At 34.7% G+C, this 21064-nt stretch overlaps 1 protein-coding gene across 4 annotated transcripts; it reads left to right on the top strand.

Moving 5' to 3' along the window:
* The first annotated feature begins 691 nt into the window (after window positions 1-691).
* Window positions 692-20343, top strand: LOC111050822 (intraflagellar transport protein 43 homolog). 4 transcript variants are annotated; one of them, XR_005570445.1, is made up of 9 exons: window positions 721-931; window positions 1216-1347; window positions 13892-13959; window positions 14545-14577; window positions 15635-15675; window positions 17456-17528; window positions 18249-18387; window positions 19498-19715; window positions 19835-20343. XR_005570445.1 is itself a non-coding variant. In XM_039420934.1 (8 exons), the coding sequence occupies exons 1-8, from the start codon at window positions 899-901 to the stop codon at window positions 19606-19608; spliced, it is 630 nt and encodes a 209-aa protein (XP_039276868.1). In that variant the 5' UTR covers window positions 692-898; the 3' UTR covers window positions 19609-20343. The 4 variants fall into 4 exon arrangements, 2 of the variants coding, with proteins under 2 accessions (XP_039276868.1, XP_039276869.1); XR_005570446.1 differs by lacking the exons at window positions 721-931; window positions 1216-1347 and adding exons at window positions 5372-5591; window positions 5883-6014; XM_039420934.1 differs by having other exon boundaries at window positions 692-931; window positions 19498-20343.
* The last annotated feature ends 721 nt before the right edge of the window (window positions 20344-21064 follow it).

Raw genomic sequence — 21064 nt, 5'->3', positions numbered from 1 at the left:
TAGGGTCCAGTAGAGTTATGTTTTTGTTGTTTCAAAGGTGAAAGAATAGGTTAGGGGGTTAGGAGTTTGTTTTGAAATCCATAGTAGGCCTATTGAATGTGAAAGGGTTAGGGGTTGGGTTTTTTTAAGTTATATTTAATAATGTTTCATGAGGCTAGGTTAGGTTTTTGCTTTAAAATTGCAATATTCTAGAAAGGGCCAGGGTAAAGGTGGAATTATGGTTTTTGATATTTCAAAGGTGAAAAGATAGGTTGGGGGGTTAGGATTTTGCTTTGAAATTGCAACATGCTGGAAGGGATTACGGGTTTTTACCAAGATTTATGTTTATTAATGTTTTAAATATAAAAGGAGAGGTTAGGGGGTTAGGTTTTTGCTTTGAAATGACAATATGCTGACTTAGTTGTACTGTAGTGTTTTTTAACATTAGTTAAATAATAACCGTTATATTTAATTAATTATATTATTGAAAAGTACTCTTTCTTTTATTGAATGAAATGATGATAATATGTTGAATATTATATCGAATTTAATGATAAATCATCATTGGATAATAATATCATCATCAAGATGGAATGACGGCTCCAGTTACGGTGCTCGGTAACCATCATCACAAAGAACGTTACATTCAAAGAGCTGACTGAATGAAACGGGAAAAAACCGTTACTAACGCTTGCGCGAAACGGTGCTGTCTGAGACCGAGAGTGGTTTGTGTTGTTTGTTCTTTGTTGTCTTGTTGACATGAGGTTATGTTTACATGGTAACACAATGGAAGTTCCTTTATAACTAAGTGGAGGATTTTTTATTCACATTTATTCAGTCAGACTATTTTTATTCAAACATCAGAATTGATAAGAATATTAATATTGATCATTGCGTTGATTAAAGTTAGGTTTTTGGCATGGATGCATTCGGATTCTCACCAAGTCATAAGGTACAAAACAAAATAGAAATGCTCTTCCTTTTTTTACAAATACTATTATTATTATATTTCAGACTATTCTCTAAATTGATATACTTAACAAACACATTAGTTCTTCTTATTAATCAAAAAATTCACAAGTATATTTATAGACTTTCCGAGTTACAATCAGGAGAGTTTTGTTTTAATGGCACTTTGACTTGTTTAATAACTATAACAACCTAACTATCTGTATGGAGAATTCTGCATATAAAGTCATTCTGCTTACTAATATGTTTTTTCAATTTTGATTTAAGGCTCCTCCTCGGAAAGGTCGTAGAGCCGCCAATGCAAGCAGTGGTTCAAATGTGACTGCTGAAGATGCAACCAATTCCGACGAAATTGAAAGTCCCAAGTCAAACTCAACTCCTCAACAGTCACTCAGTCCGGTAAGATTAATAAACCTTGTGTAATTTCATATACTTACTCCTTGGCGCTACAGCTCATTCAGAGCATTGGCCTTCTTCAAAACGCATTTCTACTCATCTCCATCGGCAGTCTTACGTCTCCATCCTCTTGACACCCAGCTTCCTAATATCGTCCTCTACATCCTCCAGCCAACGCTCTTGCGGATGTACTCTCAGCCTTCTTCCTCATGGGTTGCTTCTGAATATCTTTTTTATAAATCTTGAATTACTCAACCTCTTAACATGCCCCAACCAACTCAGACTTCTCATTTTTAACAATTTGAAATTTATAGTACAGATCATGCTGTTCTTGATTTGATCGTATTCGTCATTCACCATTAGCATGTTTGCCTACCGGGTCAAATAAACATATCATAATCTTTCTTTTACAAATATTAAATAGATAAATTCATTCTTCCTTGTAAAAACTCATGTCTCTGCTCCCTACAACTCAACTTGCTTCATATTTTGTTTTTCTACTCTCCTGGACAGGATTTTGGATCTTAACATAATATTGGGTCAGAGCATAATATCATTTGTTTGCGGCAGCTAGTTTTGCTTTTATGTTAGTGTCAACATTGCTATCAACTGTTCTGGAAGAGCCGATGTATGAGAAATAATTAGTTACAATGAAATAATAATTCTTCATGATTTCCTTTATCCACTCAATTTGGCTTAAAAGAATGTTAAAATTGTCAAAATTTAATATAGTTTAGCCTAATCATGAGAAAAAGATTTTTAAAAGATGAGACTTGCAATTAATCACTCATCCAAGGACATTTTCATATTGAATTGTTGTATTGAGAACATTAAACTGATAAAAACCTTCTCAAGCCTTGAAGGGCAATAGAGCTTGCGCATTAGGATGCCATAATAAAAATTATTTTTGAGAGAGTGTGTCATATACCCAGTGAACTCTATACTAACTAACTATATATATATATATATATATATATATATATATGTAACTATATACTAACTCTATACCCAGTTAGTATTGAGTTCAGTGCGTATACCAGGTGGGGTGAGTCTCGCTGTAGAACTCCTCCTTTCTACTACGCAAGCGTAGTATCTGTTTGAGTAACACAATCGTTGTAGCAGTTTATTACCTGCTACTTGGAAAAATAACTGTTACTTCATTTTCGTGAACCAGTGAACGAATGAGTAGGTACAGTCGTGCAGCCATTGTGAATGAATGAACAGGCGTAGCCATCATGTCTGAGAAATCATCTCATTTTAATTGTAGTTTATGTAAAAAACAATTGTCCACTAATTATAATCTGCAGTGGCACCTACAAAATGTTCACAAAAGTGATAGGCCTGCGAAAGGAGCAATTTTATGTCCGTTTGGAGACAGCAGAGAAAACATTTAGCAGTAAACGTTCAAAGGAAAAATTAAGAAAATGTATATTCTCATATGTTGCCTAGTAATTCAAATTCCACAGTAAGTTACATATGAAAAAATGTAAAGCTAATCTGAAGGACTAGGCCTATCTGGTGCAATTGTTTTCGTATCCCTTTCAGAAGTAATTTTGTAGTAGGCTTATTTTCACATTGACTGTGTTGATTTTTTCTTTTTAAGTGTTGTTTCATGAATATTATGACAATATGTAAAGTGACAATAATCAAAATCTTCTTGTACATTTTATGAATAGACTGATTGATTGGTAATACCCTAGCAACAAATTGAGTCATATTCCACATATAGGACTTTTATTGCACAGCAGCCTTATTCTACAATAAGGAAACTTTTTTTTCAAGTATTCGATTTTTTATTCTAATTTGAGTAAATAGAACATAGAACAATTGCATCATAGTCATCAACAGAAATTGAAGAACCATAAAAAGTGCCAGTGTAGAGTTTTACAAATTTGATACATCAAACTTGAAAATGAAAACCCAGCAGCGTTTCCAGGGTCCAATGGATTAATGAAAGTAATTTCCGACTTTAATCATTTAAGAGGTTATTTGAGAAGTTTTGATTTTGATATAGAGTTTATGTTGTGTTTTCGTGCATTGGCGAATCAGTTGCAGTTCCATTGAATGCCAGTCACAGCTCAGAAACAGTTATCACAGTAAACGAAAATGCTACAACAAATACGTTACCAGCGCATGCGCATACTCCTCTATGCTTGAGGAACATTCCTACAGCGAGACGCGGGAGTATTTTTGTAGTTTCTCGTTCTCGCTTTGTTGTTTGAGAACTGAGAAGCTTCTCTTTGTCTCAGATACAGAGTAACGGCCAGCAACGGTCACAGTTATCGCATAGTTATTCAAAAGTATTCTTTGAGTATCTATAGTGAGGACCACGTTATAATAGCAATGTGTGATTTGCAATGGTGTTGCTATCCTTGTGTATCATTAAACAAAGCAGATGGCGCTATCTCTTTCACGCATTGCAAGGTTGCCACATCGTTTATCAACAATGTAGAAATTCAACTAATTGACAAAATAGGGTTAAGGGTTAGGTTTTATTTAGTTTATATTCAGTAATGTTTCATAAGGATAGGTTGGGTTTTTGCTTTGATATTGCAATATGCTAGAAGGGCCCAGGGTCCAGGTAGAGTTATGTTTTTTTGTTGTTTCAGAAGTTTTATTTGGGTTATATTTAATGATGTTTCATAAGGACTAGGTTGGGGTTTTGCTTTGAAATTGCAATATGCTAGAAGAGGCTAGGGTCCAGGTAGAGTTATGTTTTTTGTTGTTTCAAAGGTGAAAGAATAGGTTAGGGGGTTAGGAGTTTGTTTTGAAATCCATAGTATTGAATGTGAAAGGGTTAGGGGTTGGGTTTTTTAAGTTATATTTAATAATGTTTCATGAGGCTAGGTTAGGTTTTTGCTTTGAAATTGCAATATTCTAGAAAGGGCCAGGGTAAAGGTAGAATTATGGTTTTTGATATTTCAAAGGTGAGAAGATAGGTTGGGGGGTTAGGATTTTGCTTTGAAATTGCAACATGCTGGAAGGGATTACGGGTTTTTACCAAGATTTATGTTTATTAATGTTTTAAATATAAAAGGAGAGGTTAGGGGGTTAGGTTTTTGCTTTGAAATGACAATATGCTGACTTAGCTGTACTGTAGTGTTTTTTAACATTGGTTAAATAATAACCATTATATTTAATTAATTATAGGTCTATCATTGAAAAGTACTCTTTCTTTTATTGAATGAAATGATGATAATAATATGTAGAATATTATATCGAATTTAATGATAAATCATCATTGGATAATAATATCATCATCAAGATGGAATGACGGCTCCAGTTACGGTGCTCGGTAACCATCATCACAATAGTATATTTCGCACCTAGAGCAGAAAATGAGATTTTTCCAGCTCGAAATCGGTTTTCAAGTCCGAGGCCGTAGGCCGAGGACTAGAAAAGATTGAGAGCTGGAAAAACATTTTTGCCCGTGGTGCGAACGATATTTTTCGCCACACTACAGGTATTGCTGACAAAATAAATAAAGAATACAAAATAAAGAATACTCGTTAAGCTATCGTACCTATCTCTTGATTTTAGTGGTAGAAGATTAGTAGTCAGGATTTCAGATTCTTTTAAAATTTCACTTGGAATACCACAGTCATCTTCAAGCATTTTTGAAAATTCGGAATGCACTAATCAACAATAAATAATTGAATAAAACTGGTTGCGAAGCGAATTAGTTTGATTCGAAACTGGAACTAAAATCATGGCGACTTCAGCTTATTATGAAAGTGGACACTCGCCCGATCTAGCGGATGACTTATTAATAATAATTAGCGCGTTGTTTCCAGCCATAAGCGGCTGGAAAGAGACAACTTTCTGGCCTAGACCGGAAAAGAAACCCTTTTCTGACGTCGTCTGCAAACAAGGTCTTTCAGATCTACGTAGGGACTGGAAAACAGCTGCTTTCTGTGCAGTGTGGCGAAAAGAACGTTACATTCAAAGAGCTGACTGAATGAAACGGGAAAAAACCGTTACTAACGCATGCGCGAAACGGTGCTGTCTGAGACCGAGAGTGGTTTGTGTTGTTTGTTGTCTTCGTCTTGTTGACATGAGGTTATGTTTACATGGTAACACAATGGAAGTTCCTTTATAACTAAGTGGAGGATTTTTTATTCACATTTATTCAGTCAGACTATTTTTATTCAAACATCAGAATTGATAAGAATATTAATATTGATCATTGCGTTGATTAAAGTTAGGTTTTTGGCATGGATGCATTCGGATTCTCACCAAGTCATAAGGTACAAAACAAAATAGAAATGCTCTTCCTTTTTTTACAAATACTATTATTATTATATTTCAGACTATTCTCTAAATTGATATACTTAACAAACACATTAGTTCTTCTTATTAATCAAAAAATTCACAAGTATATTTATAGGCTTTCCGAGTTACAAATCAGGAGACTTTTGTTTTAATGGCACTTTAACTTGTTTAATAACTACGGTATAACAACCTAACTATCGGAATCCAGAATTCTGCATATAAAAGTGATTCTGCTTACTAATATGTTTTTTCAATTTTGATTTAAGGCTCCTCCTCGGAAAGGGCGTAGAGCCGCCAATGCAAGCAGTGGTTCAAATGTGACTGCTGAAGATGCAACCAATTCCGACGAAATTGAAAGTCCCAAGTCAAACTCAACTCCTCAACATTCACTCAGTCCGGTAAGATTAATAAACCTTGTGTAATTTCATATACTTACTCCTTGGCGCTACAGCTCATTCAGAGCCTTGGCCTTCTTCAAAACGCATCTCTACTCATCTCCATCGGCAGTCTTACGTCTCCATCCTCTTGACACCCAGCTTCCTAATATCGTCCTCTACATCTTCCAGCCAACGCTTTTGCGGACGAACTCTCAGCCTTCTTCCTCATGGGTTGCTTCTAAATATCTTTTTTACAGATCTTGAATTACTCAACCTCTCAACATGCCCCAACCAACTCAAACTTCTCATTTTTTAACAATTTGAAATTTATAGTACAGATCATGCAGTTCTTGATTTGATCGTATTCGTCATTCACCATTAGCATGTTTGCCTACCGGGTCAAATATACGTATCTCATAATCTTTCTTTTCCAAATATTACATAGATAAATTCATTCTTCCTTGTAAAAACTCATGTCTCTGCTCCCTACAACTCAACTTGCTTCATAACTGTTTCATATCTTGTATTTCTACTCTCCTGGACAGGATTTTGGATCTTAACATAATATTGGGTCAGAGCATAATATCATTTGTTTGCGGCAGCTAGTTTTGCTTTTATGTTAGTGTCAACATTGCTATCAACTGTTCTGGAAGAGCCGAGGTATTAGAAATAATTTGGTACAATGAAATTATAATTCTCCATGATTTCCTTTATTCACTCAATTTGGCTTAAAAGAATGTTAAAATTGTCAAAATTTAATACAGTTTAGCCTACACAATACTCATGAGAAAAAGATTTCAAAAGATGAGACTTGCAATCAATCACTCATCCAAGGGCATTTTCATATTGAATTGTTGTATTGAGAACATTAAATTGATAAAAACCTTCTCAAGCCTTGAGATATGTGTTACTTACTTGTTACTTGTCTAGTCTTCTACGCATTCAGGTGACCGGGGAATCGTCAGATATCTTCCCTTCGATGTGGTTTCGCGTCATTCTTGGTCCCCAGTTCGTCCCGTATAGTGATTGTAGGTATGCTCCTGCACATACTCCATTGTGGTATAGTACGGTCTCTCTATCAGTTAGCGCTTCAGTGCCTTGGCAAAGAGAGTGTCGTCCTCAATATTCTTCAGTATATCCGGCAGTTTGTTGAAGAAGAAGGCTCCTGCGTAAGCTGTAGAGTCCTTAAATTTAGCGAGACTATGCATTGGGAGGTCTATGTCATTGGTCTCTCTAGTATTAAGACCATGTCTTAACAGACCCCTCTAAGTGCGGGTTTTGTCTTTTTTGCTAAGATTGTTGTCTCCAGGATTTATATGGAAATCACTGTGAGTAGTTTGTGTTTCTTGAACAGCGGCTTGCAGTGTTCCATTGTTCTTACCTTTAGTATCGTTCTCAGCGCTCTTTTTTGAATGACGAGGACCTCTGCAAGATGTACTTGTGGTGCTGAACCCCATGCTACAATGCCATATCTTAAATGTGAGACAAATAAGGCCTGGTATGCCATGAATGCTGTTTTTCCCCCAGTATGTTCAGCAGTCTTCGAACTACATATACTACAGATAACAGTTTTTCAATATGAGGTTGCCAGGAAAGTTTGAAGTTTGAAGTTTGAAGTTTTATTATTCTCAATAAGCTCAATACAAGAAAATGTAAAATACATGCATATAAAAGAAAACAAATAAACAAGTTTATAATATACATAACTGCATAGTAACGAATCAAACCAAATTTAATATTACTTATTGAGAAAAATACAATCCAGCACGTAAGATGCAACTTACGGACCGCTGGAGGGAGTCCTAACACACTATTTTACTAAAGCAATAGAATGGACTGAAAAAAAAGAAAAAAGAGAGATAAAAAAAACATTTATGGGCTGTAATCAAAATAGGATATTAGTATTTAATTATTAAAGAGATGATGCTAATTAGAGAAAGCAAAAGAAAATCATTAAAAATAGAGATTCAAATTGTGTGAAAAGATTAATTTATTGATTTATGTTGAAAAAAAAAACGGTAAGAAGAGCAGGGAAAATACAAAAAAAATAAAGAGGAGAAAAAATAAAAAGAAAAGCAAGATAACAGAATGCAAAGTTAACAGAATGGAAAGAAAAATAGACGGATTAAACAATAATTATGAACAAAAACTCTAGAGCTTCGGGAGTGAGTGACAAAAGCCAAATTTTAATTAATCTCTTAATCTTATTTCCACAATTACATGCAGCAATGGCATTCTTGACCTCAAGCGGCAAAGCATTATAAAATCTAGGTGCCAGGAAAATGAACGTTTTACGAAAAAGAGTGCAATTGGGTTTAGGACATCTGACTTGGGAAGCCGCAGTCCGCCTGGTCTGTCGAAGTGCGGTAACAGGCTGACAGTAATCAATTGTCACACCTCCATTTCCACTTATATTGAAGAACAATGACAAAACCTTCAATAGCCTACATATAGGAACCTAACAGGCAAAATTCTAAGATGACAGAACAGTGGAAATGTATGATCATCAAACCTACTGCCCGTTATCAATCTTATAAAAGCTTTTTGAAGTTTAATAATTGGATCCTGGTTAGCGTAATAGGAGCTTCCCCAACATGTGATTCCATATTCAATTTTGGAATGTACAAATGAAAAATAAAGTTCCTTCATTACATTAAAATTGCACAAATATTTAATGCGATGGAAAATCATCAAATAGAACCTTAAAGACTTCTTTAGAGTTTCAATTTGTTGCCTCCAATTCAGATTTTCATCCAGTGAAAGACCCAATATTTGATAGTTTTGCTGGACTGATATGGGACAGTCACAGCTAGAATAGGAACAAACCAGAGAGTGAAAGCGCAGTGGAGCAGGCAAGTCAGCACTTCCAGAGAGACTGAACATCATATAATTAGTTTTGGCTACATTAATTTTAAGTTTGTTACATATAAACCATAGAGATATTTTGTTCAAGTCAGACTGCATTTTCTGATTTAAATCTTGAAGGTTATTACTTTTATATGAAAGAGCAGTGTCGTCCGCAAAAGCAGTTATCCGTCCATTCAATTCACCATTATACAAATCATTTACAAAAATTAAGAAGAGAATAGGGCCAAGAACCGAACCTTGCGGCACACCACAAGTTATGGGTAATCTTCACTTGCAACGTTTCTGATCCTTACATACTGTTTCCTACCCTGTAGGAAGGACTTAAACCAATCTAGTGGAATTCCCCTTACACCAGCACTCTCCAGCTTGTGGAACAGCAGACTATGATTAACTGTATCGAATGCTTTACTAATATCCAGGAAGATTCCCGCTGTTTTGCCACTACAGCCACTGTTTAATCCTGAATAGACATATTCCAAAAGATGCTGTAAGGCAATTTCTGTACAAAGATTTTCCCTGAAACCGAACTGGCAGGCCGAAAAAAGTTGCAGCTATCGAGGAATGAAAGTAATCTAGTTTTTATAATTTTTTCAAATAGTTTTGACATGACTGGTAATAATGAGATGGGTCTGTAGTTTTCTTTACTGAGTTTATTTCCTTTTTTGAAGATGGGAACAACAGTAGCCGACTTCAGTATTCTAGGAAAACAACCAGATACCAACGACAAGTTAAACAAATATAAAAGAACTGAAGAAATAGAAGAAAAGTTATCTTTAAGGATTCTAGCAGTCACAACATCGTCACCCGAACTTTTACGAGTAGAAAGAGAGTCAACAAATGTTTTGAGTTCAACAAGTGTAACAGGGCTGAAAAAAATAGATTTATGGCTAGTTTTAATTCTGAAGGACTCTGAAGATTGTGCCTGAATATGGGTGGGTAAAGCAGGAAAAGAATCAGAAAGATTCTTGGCATTTCAATAAAGTATTTATTCATTACGTCAGAAACTAGGCGGTTGTCATCAATTAAAATACCATTCTCCTGCAACACAATATCCGTATCTTTATTATTGTCTTTTACTGGCAAAAGTGTTTTTATTGTTTTCCATTTTTCTCGGGGGTTATGTTTTTGAATGAATAACTGTGAAGAGTAAAATAGAAGTTTGGCCTCTTTCACCCATACTTTTATTTTATCTTTCATATTTACGAATTTTCTTTTGAGGATCAAATTGTTTGGATCATTTTTATGCATCTTATGCAATTTGTCTCTTACATAAATGGCATTGGACAAACCAGGAGTCATCCAGGGCTTTAACATTTTTATGTTCTGTTTGTATTTAATATTTTTTTGTGATTCTACAATACAGTTATTTAAGATTTGATAAAAAATATCAAATGCTTTGTTAGTTTCGGGTTCTTCAAAGACAGGTTCCCAATTTTCATATTTTAATAAGGTACTCAAACGCTTGTGGTCCAATTTTTTAAATTCAGACTGCTGAATCCTTTTCTTTTCAATAACTATAGGCAAAATACAAGCCACCGCCCGGTGATCCGTGATTAGGGTTTCAATGACAGCAACTTTGTCAATGACAAAAAGATTTGAACGATATGATAAGTGGTCAATACAGGTTGAAGATGACCCCACTACCCTCTTCCCTATATCTATTAACTGCTGCATACCATTTCCATTGAGACAATTTAGATACGAATCACTATAAACATCCGAAACACTAACATTTAGGTTAACATCCCCTAGACAATATAAATCTGAGCTCCTGGTGGTAGCCAAGAATCTATCAAAACTGGCAATAAATGTATGCCGATCACCTAGGTGAAATCTGTACAAACCTAACACATTAAATAAATAATTCTTGTATTTACAAAAAAGTAACAGTGAGTCACAGTCAGCAATGCAACAATCCTTTTTAGTGGCAGTAATAGAAGAATGAACAAAGATCACAACACCGCCCGCCCCCGTCACAGAACCAGCAGCAGCAAAGCTTTCATATCCGACAATATTATATAAATTTAATTCATTCATATCCTGCAACCAGGCTTCACTTAAAATTATTATATGTGGCTTGGTTATTAAATTATTAATGTATGAAAGGAAGTTATCAAAATTAGTATTTAGGCTTCGGATGTTTTGATGGAAGAACAAAATACCAGAATCCGAATCAAAAAACTCATTCACTTCATCAATTGAGCTTAAAAGAGTCGTTTCAGAATTATTCATTCGCTAACTTTGAAGTTTAAATTAACTAGCATCAATCAACAATTGCACTCTTTTCCATAAATTTGATATAAATGGGGGAAAAATAAATGAATCTTTTGAACAAATGAAAATCAATTTGGCAAAAGCAGCTCCACCAGAACATAATATGAATAGAAGAAAACAGTTTAAACTAACATGATTGATAATAAACAACGATAGACCGCTACAAAAATCTGTTATCAATTCGACTGGGATAGCCATCACAATCATAACGGAGCTTGATAAAGCTCTGAACTGAGTGATAAAATTTGTGTCACCAGTATTATGCTTTCCAATGCTGAAAATGTTATCATTACACAAAAATTGAGATAAACCAACTAGAGCACATCGCTTGACCCAATGTGCACAATTGGATTCATAACCTCTACGATATACTATTATCAAATAATATAAGTAATATAAAACGTTTGACCAACTAGAGAAATCAATTTTATATAGGAGAGAAAACAAACAATGAAAAATTAAACATTCCTTATTTCTACCCGAATAGCGAAAGCGAAATTTTTGCAATAAACGAAAGTCATTGATATTTTCCTCTAGTATTGAAACATTAAGAAAAAACAATTACAGTCTATCGAGATCACTCAACGACGATATTTTCACAATCGGTTTACCCTGCTCCTTCCTCATTAGTATCTTCCCGTTCTGCACCCACAGATAAGCGTAGTCATATTTCTTCTTAGCCTCCCTGGCAGCTGCAAAAATTCTTCTCCGCGCCGGACTTAGACTCTCGTTGATGTAGACTACTGCCTGCTGCTGGAATCCAAGGTCCTGCGTCGATAAATTACGCTTAAACTTTCTCCTCGCCACCACCGAGAACTTGTCCTCTCTCCTGACAAATTTCACAATAATACCAGCAGGCCGATTGTCTCCCTTAGGTTTTCCCAGTCGATGGCAGACGTCAATTTTTTCTCTTGTTATATTAACATCAAGAGCATTACACACTCTTTTTACAGTTTCATACACATCCTCGTTTTTCGTCTCTGGTACTCCATAGATTTCAAGTGTATTGGAGCGTGTGTACTGTAGTTTGATAGTCAGTGACTGATAGTTTGCTATCAACAATGATGCCCAGAAATTGTAAATGAGTGGCTATGGTGATTTGATTGTTTATAGGATCTGCTGAGGTGTTAGTAGTTGGTTTAAATTTTACATGTATAGTCTTTTGTTTGTTTATTGTAAGGTTCAGTTTGTTGCAGATAAGCGTTGCTTCTTCCAGAGTTGCATCTATTGGACTGTGATTTGGATCCTGATTTTTGTGTGGTACTAGTATTGTAGTGTCATCTGCGAATAATATGCAGTTCGTCCCCCTTTTAATTTCACTGGGTAGATCGTTAACATACACAAGAAAAAGTAGTGGTCCCAGTATTGATCCTTGCGACACGCCTCTGTTAACGGTCCGGAGAGAGGATTTGTACTGTAGTATGTTTGTTTGTTACGGTGTTGAATTCCAACACCGCTTTGCTTCCGGTCAGACAGATAGTCGTCCAGCCACCACTGCGCCTTTCCCTTTATTTTGAGTTTTTTCAGTTTATGTTTTAGGGTCTGCCAGCTCAGTATAAGTGAATAAATAGGCTGCCGGCCGGACATTGCTTGTTTTTCTTCGCATAGGCTATTTATACTATTGCACAACTCGCAATAGCCGTTGATGTGCTTCGCCCTCTTCTAAAGCCATGCTCATGTACCGATATAAAATTGTTAGTTTCTAGGTATTCAATCAACTGATCGTAGACTGTCCGTTCTATAATTTTTGATGTTGTTGGGATGTTAGCAATAGGTCTATAGTTTTTAGGGTCAGTTTTGTCACCTTTTTTAAACTTAGGAAAGATTTTAGATATCTTTAGGCTTTTTGGAAATGCTGCCTGTTCAAAAGATGTATTGATTATGTCTATGAGTGGCTGTTTCAGTTCTTCTTTACAGTATTTTATAATTTTTCCAGTGATTTCATCGTGTCCTGAAGAGTTATTGGCCTTTAGCTTCTGAATTATTCTACTCAGTTCAGCAATTGTGATGGCTCGAAATTCGCTGAGTACTACTGTTGTATTTGCTTCCCCAAAACAGTCATCAGTTGTGTCCCCCACTGGCTCTGTCGGTGGCTCAGTAAATGCAGAATTCAGGATGTTACAAACATGGTACGGGTCTATGATAGTGCGACCATTGTGGTTGAGATGCAGATTATTCTTAGTAGTTGAGTATTTTTTACATCTCTCTTCATTTATGATTTTCCACTGTTCTTTCATTTTTTCGTTAGTCTGCTGAATTTTTGCTACAATTGATCCCCTCTTCTTGTTGTTTACTTCAGCTTCATATCTTTTCTTTGTTGTCTCATAGGTGAGTTTGTCAGTTTGTGAGCGTGTCAGCAGTAGTCTTTCATAGGCCTGGTTCAATCTGTTTTTAAGTTCTATGGTTTCTTCATCCCATAATACGTGATTTTTAGTTGATGTCATTTTCTTTGGTTCTCTTGGCAAGACATCATCTATGTTCTGTCGCAGTATTCTAACGAAGTTATCTTACTTTGCTTCAATAGACATAAGGTAGTTCGCGTGTCCCCAATCGTGTGTGAGGCGTATCAGGTTTATTTCAAGTTGATTGAATCAGGTTATTTTTTCAATTTATTCAACTTTGTTTCTTGTTCCAGTATTGTACATTGTTGATAATTATCACACTCTTGCTGTCTTAATTTAAATTTTATGATGGCTTTTTGATCTCATTTTAAATTATTTTAAAAAAATTTAAAGTTTTATTTTTTATAATTCTAGGATCCATCAGCACCACCAAGATCTCGTAAAACAGGAGGTTGGGCCGAGGAATTGACTAAATCTGGGAAGTGAGTAAAGATTTTAAATACCAAAAAATTACTCGTATGATTGAGATGTGAATTCTTATTTAAAGCTAAATTTTCCATTATGCCTTGTTATGTCCACATACTCCTCAGTACTTGTACGTGGCTAGGACCAAGCAACAAGAGGCGTTTTTCAGACGAGCCAAATGAGGTAATTTCCAGTCAAGTCCGCAGGACAGGAAGCTTCTCTATTGGCTGATTATCAGGTGATTCCCGAACAACAACCCAATCAGCCAATCGGAGAGCTCTCCCTGCCCTGCGGACTCAGCTGGAAATCATATCTCATTTGTCTCGGCCCTTAACCATCTCTCAGCCCTCTACCATCTACGATGCTAGATGAATCAATAATTTACAGGTTTAGGTGATCCAAAAACTTCTTCATTGCTTCAAAAAATTGCATAAACCAACTCAAAGTAGCCTATACAATTATTGAATCAATTGCTCTATTTACTAATGTAAAGGAATCGCAAATTGATATTGATAAGTATCAATAATGATACTTATAATCAAAAAATGATAAATACAATATTGTAGATTACTTCTAATCGATTATTCTTTTTCATATTACAGGTTTCGAGCGAATTCCATTAATCTCATTGAGCAGTAAGTTGAGTTCTTTTTCCTAATCTACTGCTTATATCTTGAATTATTATTATTGGTTGGAGTGAAAAACTATTATTTACGCAATAATTATTATAAAACGAAAACTCAAATTAAATGCTGTAATTCACCCCGAAGACTTCTGCTACTGCAAATATTGACAACAGGGTAAACAGCTAGACGGAAATTCGATGAGCGCTACTATTCAAAAATCATTTGTCAGCCCGGGAATTGAACCCAGTACCTCCTAATTGCCGGTCAGGAATGTTTACCCTTTCACCAAACTGACAATCTCTGGATAGCAGCGCTCATTTTATACGAGCTTCAGCATAAGCATTCCTGACCGGCAATTAGGAGGTACTGGGTTCATTCCCGGGCTGACAAATAATTTTTGAATTGTAGCGCTCATCGAATTTCCGTCTAGCTATTCACCCTGTTGTCAATATTTGCAGTAGCAGAAGTCTTTGGGGTGAATTACAGCATTTAATTTGAATTTTCGTTTTATAATAATTATTAATTCATTAGAATTTGAATAATTGCAATATCTCAGTAATTTCCATATTATTTACTTCACTAAACTGATACTTATTGCATGCAGTACTATACTGAACCTGTTGTTATTGCCTGATACCTAATATGTTTGGTAAAGAAATGAGAAAGCTTATGCAGTACATAAGATATTTGAATTTATATTTTCCCTTGCCTAGTTTCATTGTAGGCACTATCAAAATTACAAAAATGTTATAAATTGTTGACAAGAGTATTGCTTTTTTACTTTGATTTTAGTTGCTTACTGATTCAATTTCTCTGTATGTTGTGTAGATGTTTGTATTTGACATTTTTTATATAGAAAACTCTAAGCAGTTCTGTAATCGGTCACGTGATTATTAGGTCTATCACTAAATTTCCGAAGCAAACCATTAAGCATGATAAAAAAATTACTATGTTTTTTACTATGTCGAAACTTTTAAATTTTCAAATTCAAATTTGAGTTCTTTTTCCTATATTAATTATTAATTGACAAAAATAGAGATTTATCTAATTTTTATATTTTCTTTAGGGAAAGGTTTCAATCTCCAGAGAAGGCTGAGTCTGATGATGGTATGTGATTCAATGATATTTCTCTTTTAAAGATTCTTTCACCAAAATGTAACAAAATAATTTATATCAAAAGTTATTAAAGCATTCTTCTATATGAAGCGAACAATGTTATGTCTCGCCTGTCAGGGTTACAAAATCTATCAACCTCATTGTTTATTGACATTAATTGAAAAATAATCAAATAGACATTAGTTGTATTATTGAACATTCTTGACAAAATTTCTAGAACTAGTTGGAGGGATTCCAACCATTCTCATTATTCCAGGGTCCTGCAATATCTAGTACTAGAAGATTTGGCATTTTTCAGTATTCCACACATTATATTCCACATAAAATAAAGTAAATTAGTTTATGCAACAATTATATAATCTTGAAAGAACGATTTATGCTCGGGACACATATAACCGCACCGAGCCCGTGGCGAGGTACGGCCGATCTACGTCCGCGACACGGTGATGATGGTAGGAGAACACACATATCCGTGCGACAGCCGAGCGGCAGCAGTGTCTCAATTCTGAAGTGCTACTGTGGTCTGACTCCTGAATGTGTTGAACTATTGTTAATAATATAACACTATTAAAGCTAGTTACATCCGATTTAAATTTATATTTTTCAATTTTTAACAATACCACAATCAGTCATGTATCGGAAATATATATCAGCAATAAAATTGTTATCTTCTGCCTTATGTATCTAAACGTAATTCAATTTCAATTTATTTCTTTTTACACACACACACAAGTTTAATACAGAGATTAACAAAAAGAATACATGCAAACAACAACAATACACATTAAAACAAAATAAAAAGAAAGTGGTGCAAAAAAAAAGGATGAAGATTTTTGGACATATCAAATTAATTAGCAATAGGCCTATTGATTATCCTATTTAATTGAAATGATTAATTATAAATTTTAGAAATTATATTGATGATATATATTTAAATTAATTAGTTTTAAATTTAAAATTTAAGCCACAGTTACGGGTTCCTCCTTTTATACTTTTTGTTGTTTATTTTATTATTTATTATATTATGTCTATCATACCTTTGGCTCGACTTATTATTTGGTTATATACTTTTACTTTTGGTTTAACTTATTTTCCGTTCAACCATATTTCTCATCACTTTGATCGTAAAAAACTGGAAAATTCCGTATCTCTTCAATAAGTTTTTCACTTTCTATGTTAAACGAGCCCGGTGACGGCGCGGGCACGGCTCGGGCAACAAACACGGTGACGGTGCTGACGCGGTGCGGTAATATGTGTCCCTACACGTTTAAAAGCATTTTTGTTTTCTCACTCGCCATAGTACGTCCGTCACACGGCCGTGCCGCGGCACGGGCTAGGTGCGGATATGTGTGTCCCGGCCATTAGATGTAAGTTAAGACACGAGCTAGGTGAGCCTCGAGTGTCTTAAATATATCACGAATGCTTTATAAGACAAATAAAACAGTTGCATACACCTATTTCCCACGAACTCTTGTATACAGCAATCAAAGTATAACATGTTATATTGTTGATTGCAATCGGTTAGAACAATACTTATCGCTAATAATCTTGAAAGGATAAAATAATAGTAACTTGGATAAATATTTCATCGTGAGTATGGGTGATTTCATGAAATGATCAAACGTCGATGCCTACAGCGGTACTCAAACCCATGACTAGGTAGCGCTAACAGGCTGAATGATGCAGCGCCTTAGTCGTCTGTTGTCTTGGCTATCTTGGCTGGCAATAATTTTGAATTGTATTAAAAATTGCTAATCATTTCTTTTCACAGATATTCCGTTGATTCCTGACTTGGATGAGTTGCAGGACGAAGAAAACATATCAGAAATTGCCAGAGCTCCTTCGTAAGTTTTGTTACATCCTCAAAACTACTCTAAACTAAAAACTGTCCTCCTTCTTCAAGTATTAATTAATTTTTCAAGTGTCATTTCCTTCTATCTCGTACCTTCATAATAATATCATAAATATCTAGTAACAATCAGTAAATAAATAAAATTACATCACATCAATTGATTTTGTGGTATTATGATGATCTGTTTGTAGAAAGAAGCTTAACTTATCAATAATTACATCCTGAGATAACTCAACTTTTGGGTTTTCTTTGGAAAATTTCTCTCTGAAGACTATCTTTGTCTTTATGACATGTAAGGTACAATATTGCTTATATTCCTGATATTAGCAAATCTCCATAATTACTCAACTTATCATTATGAATTTTTGTATGTACGATACCATTTTCAGTCCATTCTAAAACAACTGCTTTATAGCAATTGAAAATGAATATCAATAATTCCATTAGTAAGTAAATAGTTTGCACCCACTTGTGGGTGCAAAGTATGAGATGTTTTTAAATACAGATCATGTCGTTACATGATCGTGCGATGGATGTATTAATGAAAATATAAAATCTGTTCAAAACTCCATCTCCAAGTAGGCTTCAGTATTTTGATTGCGCGAGCAAATATTCAGTTTACTAGAGATTTATAAATTGTCAAGTTCATTTTTATAGTACATGTTGAGTTGATAGTTTATTTGTGTATTTGTTTGAATTGTGTGTTTTGCAGAGTGGGAGGCAAACGAGTGGCATCTTTCTCAGAGCTGGACTCTGATTTGCTGAAGAAGTCGGCCCTCTCCACTCTGGACAACGACATCAACCTCACACTGCTCAGCTCCCATCTCCAGCCCGAGGAGCATGTCAAAGAAGTCAGTACAATCATTTCATCATCATTTTCTTCTAATTTCAGAGCATCCTAATGCAAAGAAAATCATTCCAAAACTAATTGACTTGTTAAACTTGTTAGATATTAATTAGTTAATTCTAGTTAGTTGTTCTAGCATTTTATTGAAGGGTTGAGTGAAAGAGAGGGCCGGCTGCGCCCTAACTTCGCACTTCTAGTCTTAAAATGAAGGCAGTCATTCAATTTAATTCAATTGTAATAAACTTGTTATCTCTATTTTAACTGAATAAAAGTTCGCCGAAACTACGTCATACAATTGAGAAAAGATACCGTTAGGCCGGCCACTAACGACTGGAAAAGTGTGTCCAGTCATTTGTGAACGAACATGTCTTTGAACGAAAAAGACAATCGCCCGAAAGACTTCGAACGAGAAACAGCTGTTTAACAACAGCTTCCATCTTAAAATAAAGAACAACAATAAATAAACTACTGAAAGATTACAAATTATAATGATACAAAAATAATTTAATCTCAAATAGAGCAGCGGGGGAAAAACGAAGATACAAAAACCCAACCTCAAATAATGTTGTTCGAAGGCATTCGTTGATGATACACCGTGTCTGTCGAACATGTGTGTTCACACATATTCGAAACATGTGTGCTCACACGTATTCGACACACTAGTCCTATCGTTAGTGGCCGGCCTAAAATACACTATTGTGTTATTCGTCTCTGGTCATACCTTCCAAACGCTGTGCACATCTTCCATTTGTCAAGTCCAACGCCCGGTTGCACAAAAGCCTGTTAAATTTTAATCATGATTAATGCTAATTAAGGCTTTTTTGAAAAGAAGTCTTCTCTGATTGGTTCTCGTGGCATTTAATCACGGTTAAAATTCAACAGGGCTTCCTGCAAACTTCTTTAAGGCTGTGCAAATGCAAAAATATCTGTGAAAATGAGTCATAGGTGAAGTTCTTAGACATCTTAAAGTAATGTCACCTGTAACCAAATTTTAATATTTCTTATGGAGTGGCCCATAAAATATATGACTCAATACTACAGCCAAACTGGCTACCATTAGCTTTGCAACGGATTTCAATAGATTAGAATTGATAATAGATTGTTGTATTTCAAGGTGGACTCGACTTGGACATGGGATCTGTTATTCACAGAGGTCGCTTCTGACCTCCGCACCGAATGGGAGAATCAGGCTGCTAAACCTCAAACTATGAACTCACAGCACTAAACTTGAATAAAATAATAGAAAACACTATTTAGAAAAACACGTACAATAATTTAGAAATAACTTTACAAAATTAACTAAAATATAGAAAATAATAAATAGTGACCACCAAAAATTACGGTAGTAGCTGTTAGAATAGTCCTGTTGATCTTACTTTATATTGTTCCATTTAGCTTCTATTCATAAAATTCAGAAAATAAAAATAAAACCAGTTTATCTTTACATAAAAATATTATCTGCTCTAAATAATAATATATCGGTACTCAGGAGATATACTATACTCTTTTACACTCAGAAAATGTTTTTAATAAGAAACGTTGGTTGGTTATGCTTTCCAGTTAACAACTGAATTTTGCAGAAAATGTGGTCCTTCAATTTAATTAAAGAAACAGGGTAATCAGCCTTGTTGTCCCTCAATATGATTGAATCGAGAAAGTCATTTTGTTGGTTCTGTGTACAGTTTTTCAATCTAGTTTTAATCACTATACTTTTGTGATATTTATTCCGTCCAGATCTTTTTAATAGTGCTAGTGATATTTCAATAGGATAGACTATCAAATTTAAGATGCACTGCTTACATATCTAGTTTTAGTTTTAGTCCTTAGGTACTATTTCCTTAGTCCGTCCAATGTTTTAGTTCTTAGTCCTTAGAAACAATGTTTGAAAAACATGATGCTAAAGAATTATATCACTGTTATTAAAGAAAAATCGGTCCAATAAAGCTCAAAATTACTATTCCATTTGGCGAAGTAGTTTCAGTCTTTCCTTCTCAGGTACACCACTGATGTATAAGTAATCCTTTGAAAAGGAGAACTTGATCAGAATATCGTGTGAAAGATTCAACACTCGTATCATTGACTAGAAAGAAAGCAACCACAGTATCTCACTGTTTCTTGTTTACTTCCAACGACTGATCTTACAACGATATCACCAATATAATTAGATCTCACAATGATAAATTATCGATAATAATTAGATGTTACAACTATATCATCAATAATAATTGAAATTGTTAGTCTTAAAATCCACAATGAAAAATAAACAAATGGGGTGAAGGGATGAAATCTTTTTTACCTTATAGATATTCAGCAATGTGGGAATTGTTACAAATTGTGGATAATATCTTCCTATTTTTAAACTTTGAATATTGCTTATGGTTATTTGCAATTACTTGCCATCTGGTATATGAAGTACTGAATTTATTAAACTCAAGAATTGAACTTGCGTTTCTTGTTTCCTAACAAGTGTAATAAACCAGTATTCACAAACAAATGAATCCATTTGTAGATTATTGAGAGACTTTGAGGACCTCGATAATAAATTGACACAGTTCTAAATTTATTAAACGATCTATCGATTCAAATATTCACAAATCAAAATATTTTTGAGAAAGGAACAGCAGGCACAGCTCACAATAGTTCCTTTTCTGAATTTTGATCTGTAATGTTCCAAAAAGTAA

Source organism: Nilaparvata lugens, chromosome 2, assembly GCF_014356525.2.
Source record: "Nilaparvata lugens isolate BPH chromosome 2, ASM1435652v1, whole genome shotgun sequence".
NCBI classification, from domain to species: Eukaryota; Metazoa; Arthropoda; class Insecta; order Hemiptera; family Delphacidae; genus Nilaparvata; species Nilaparvata lugens.
Note: the sequence above shows the minus strand (reverse complement) of the source record. Positions and strands in the feature narration are given on the sequence as shown.

What these genes read in the sequence shown, in the direction of transcription:
- LOC111050822 (XM_039420934.1), top strand. Translation starts at nt 899, where the DNA reads ATGGATGCATTCGGATTCTCACCAAGTCATAAG. An exon ending in GAATTGACTAAATCTGGGAA is followed by an intron (nt 13,960 to 14,544) that starts GTGAGTAAAGAT and finishes TTCATATTACAG; the next exon opens with GTTTCGAGCGAATTCCATTA. An exon ending in GAAATTGCCAGAGCTCCTTC is followed by an intron (nt 17,529 to 18,248) that starts GTAAGTTTTGTT and finishes TGTGTTTTGCAG; the next exon opens with AGTGGGAGGCAAACGAGTGG.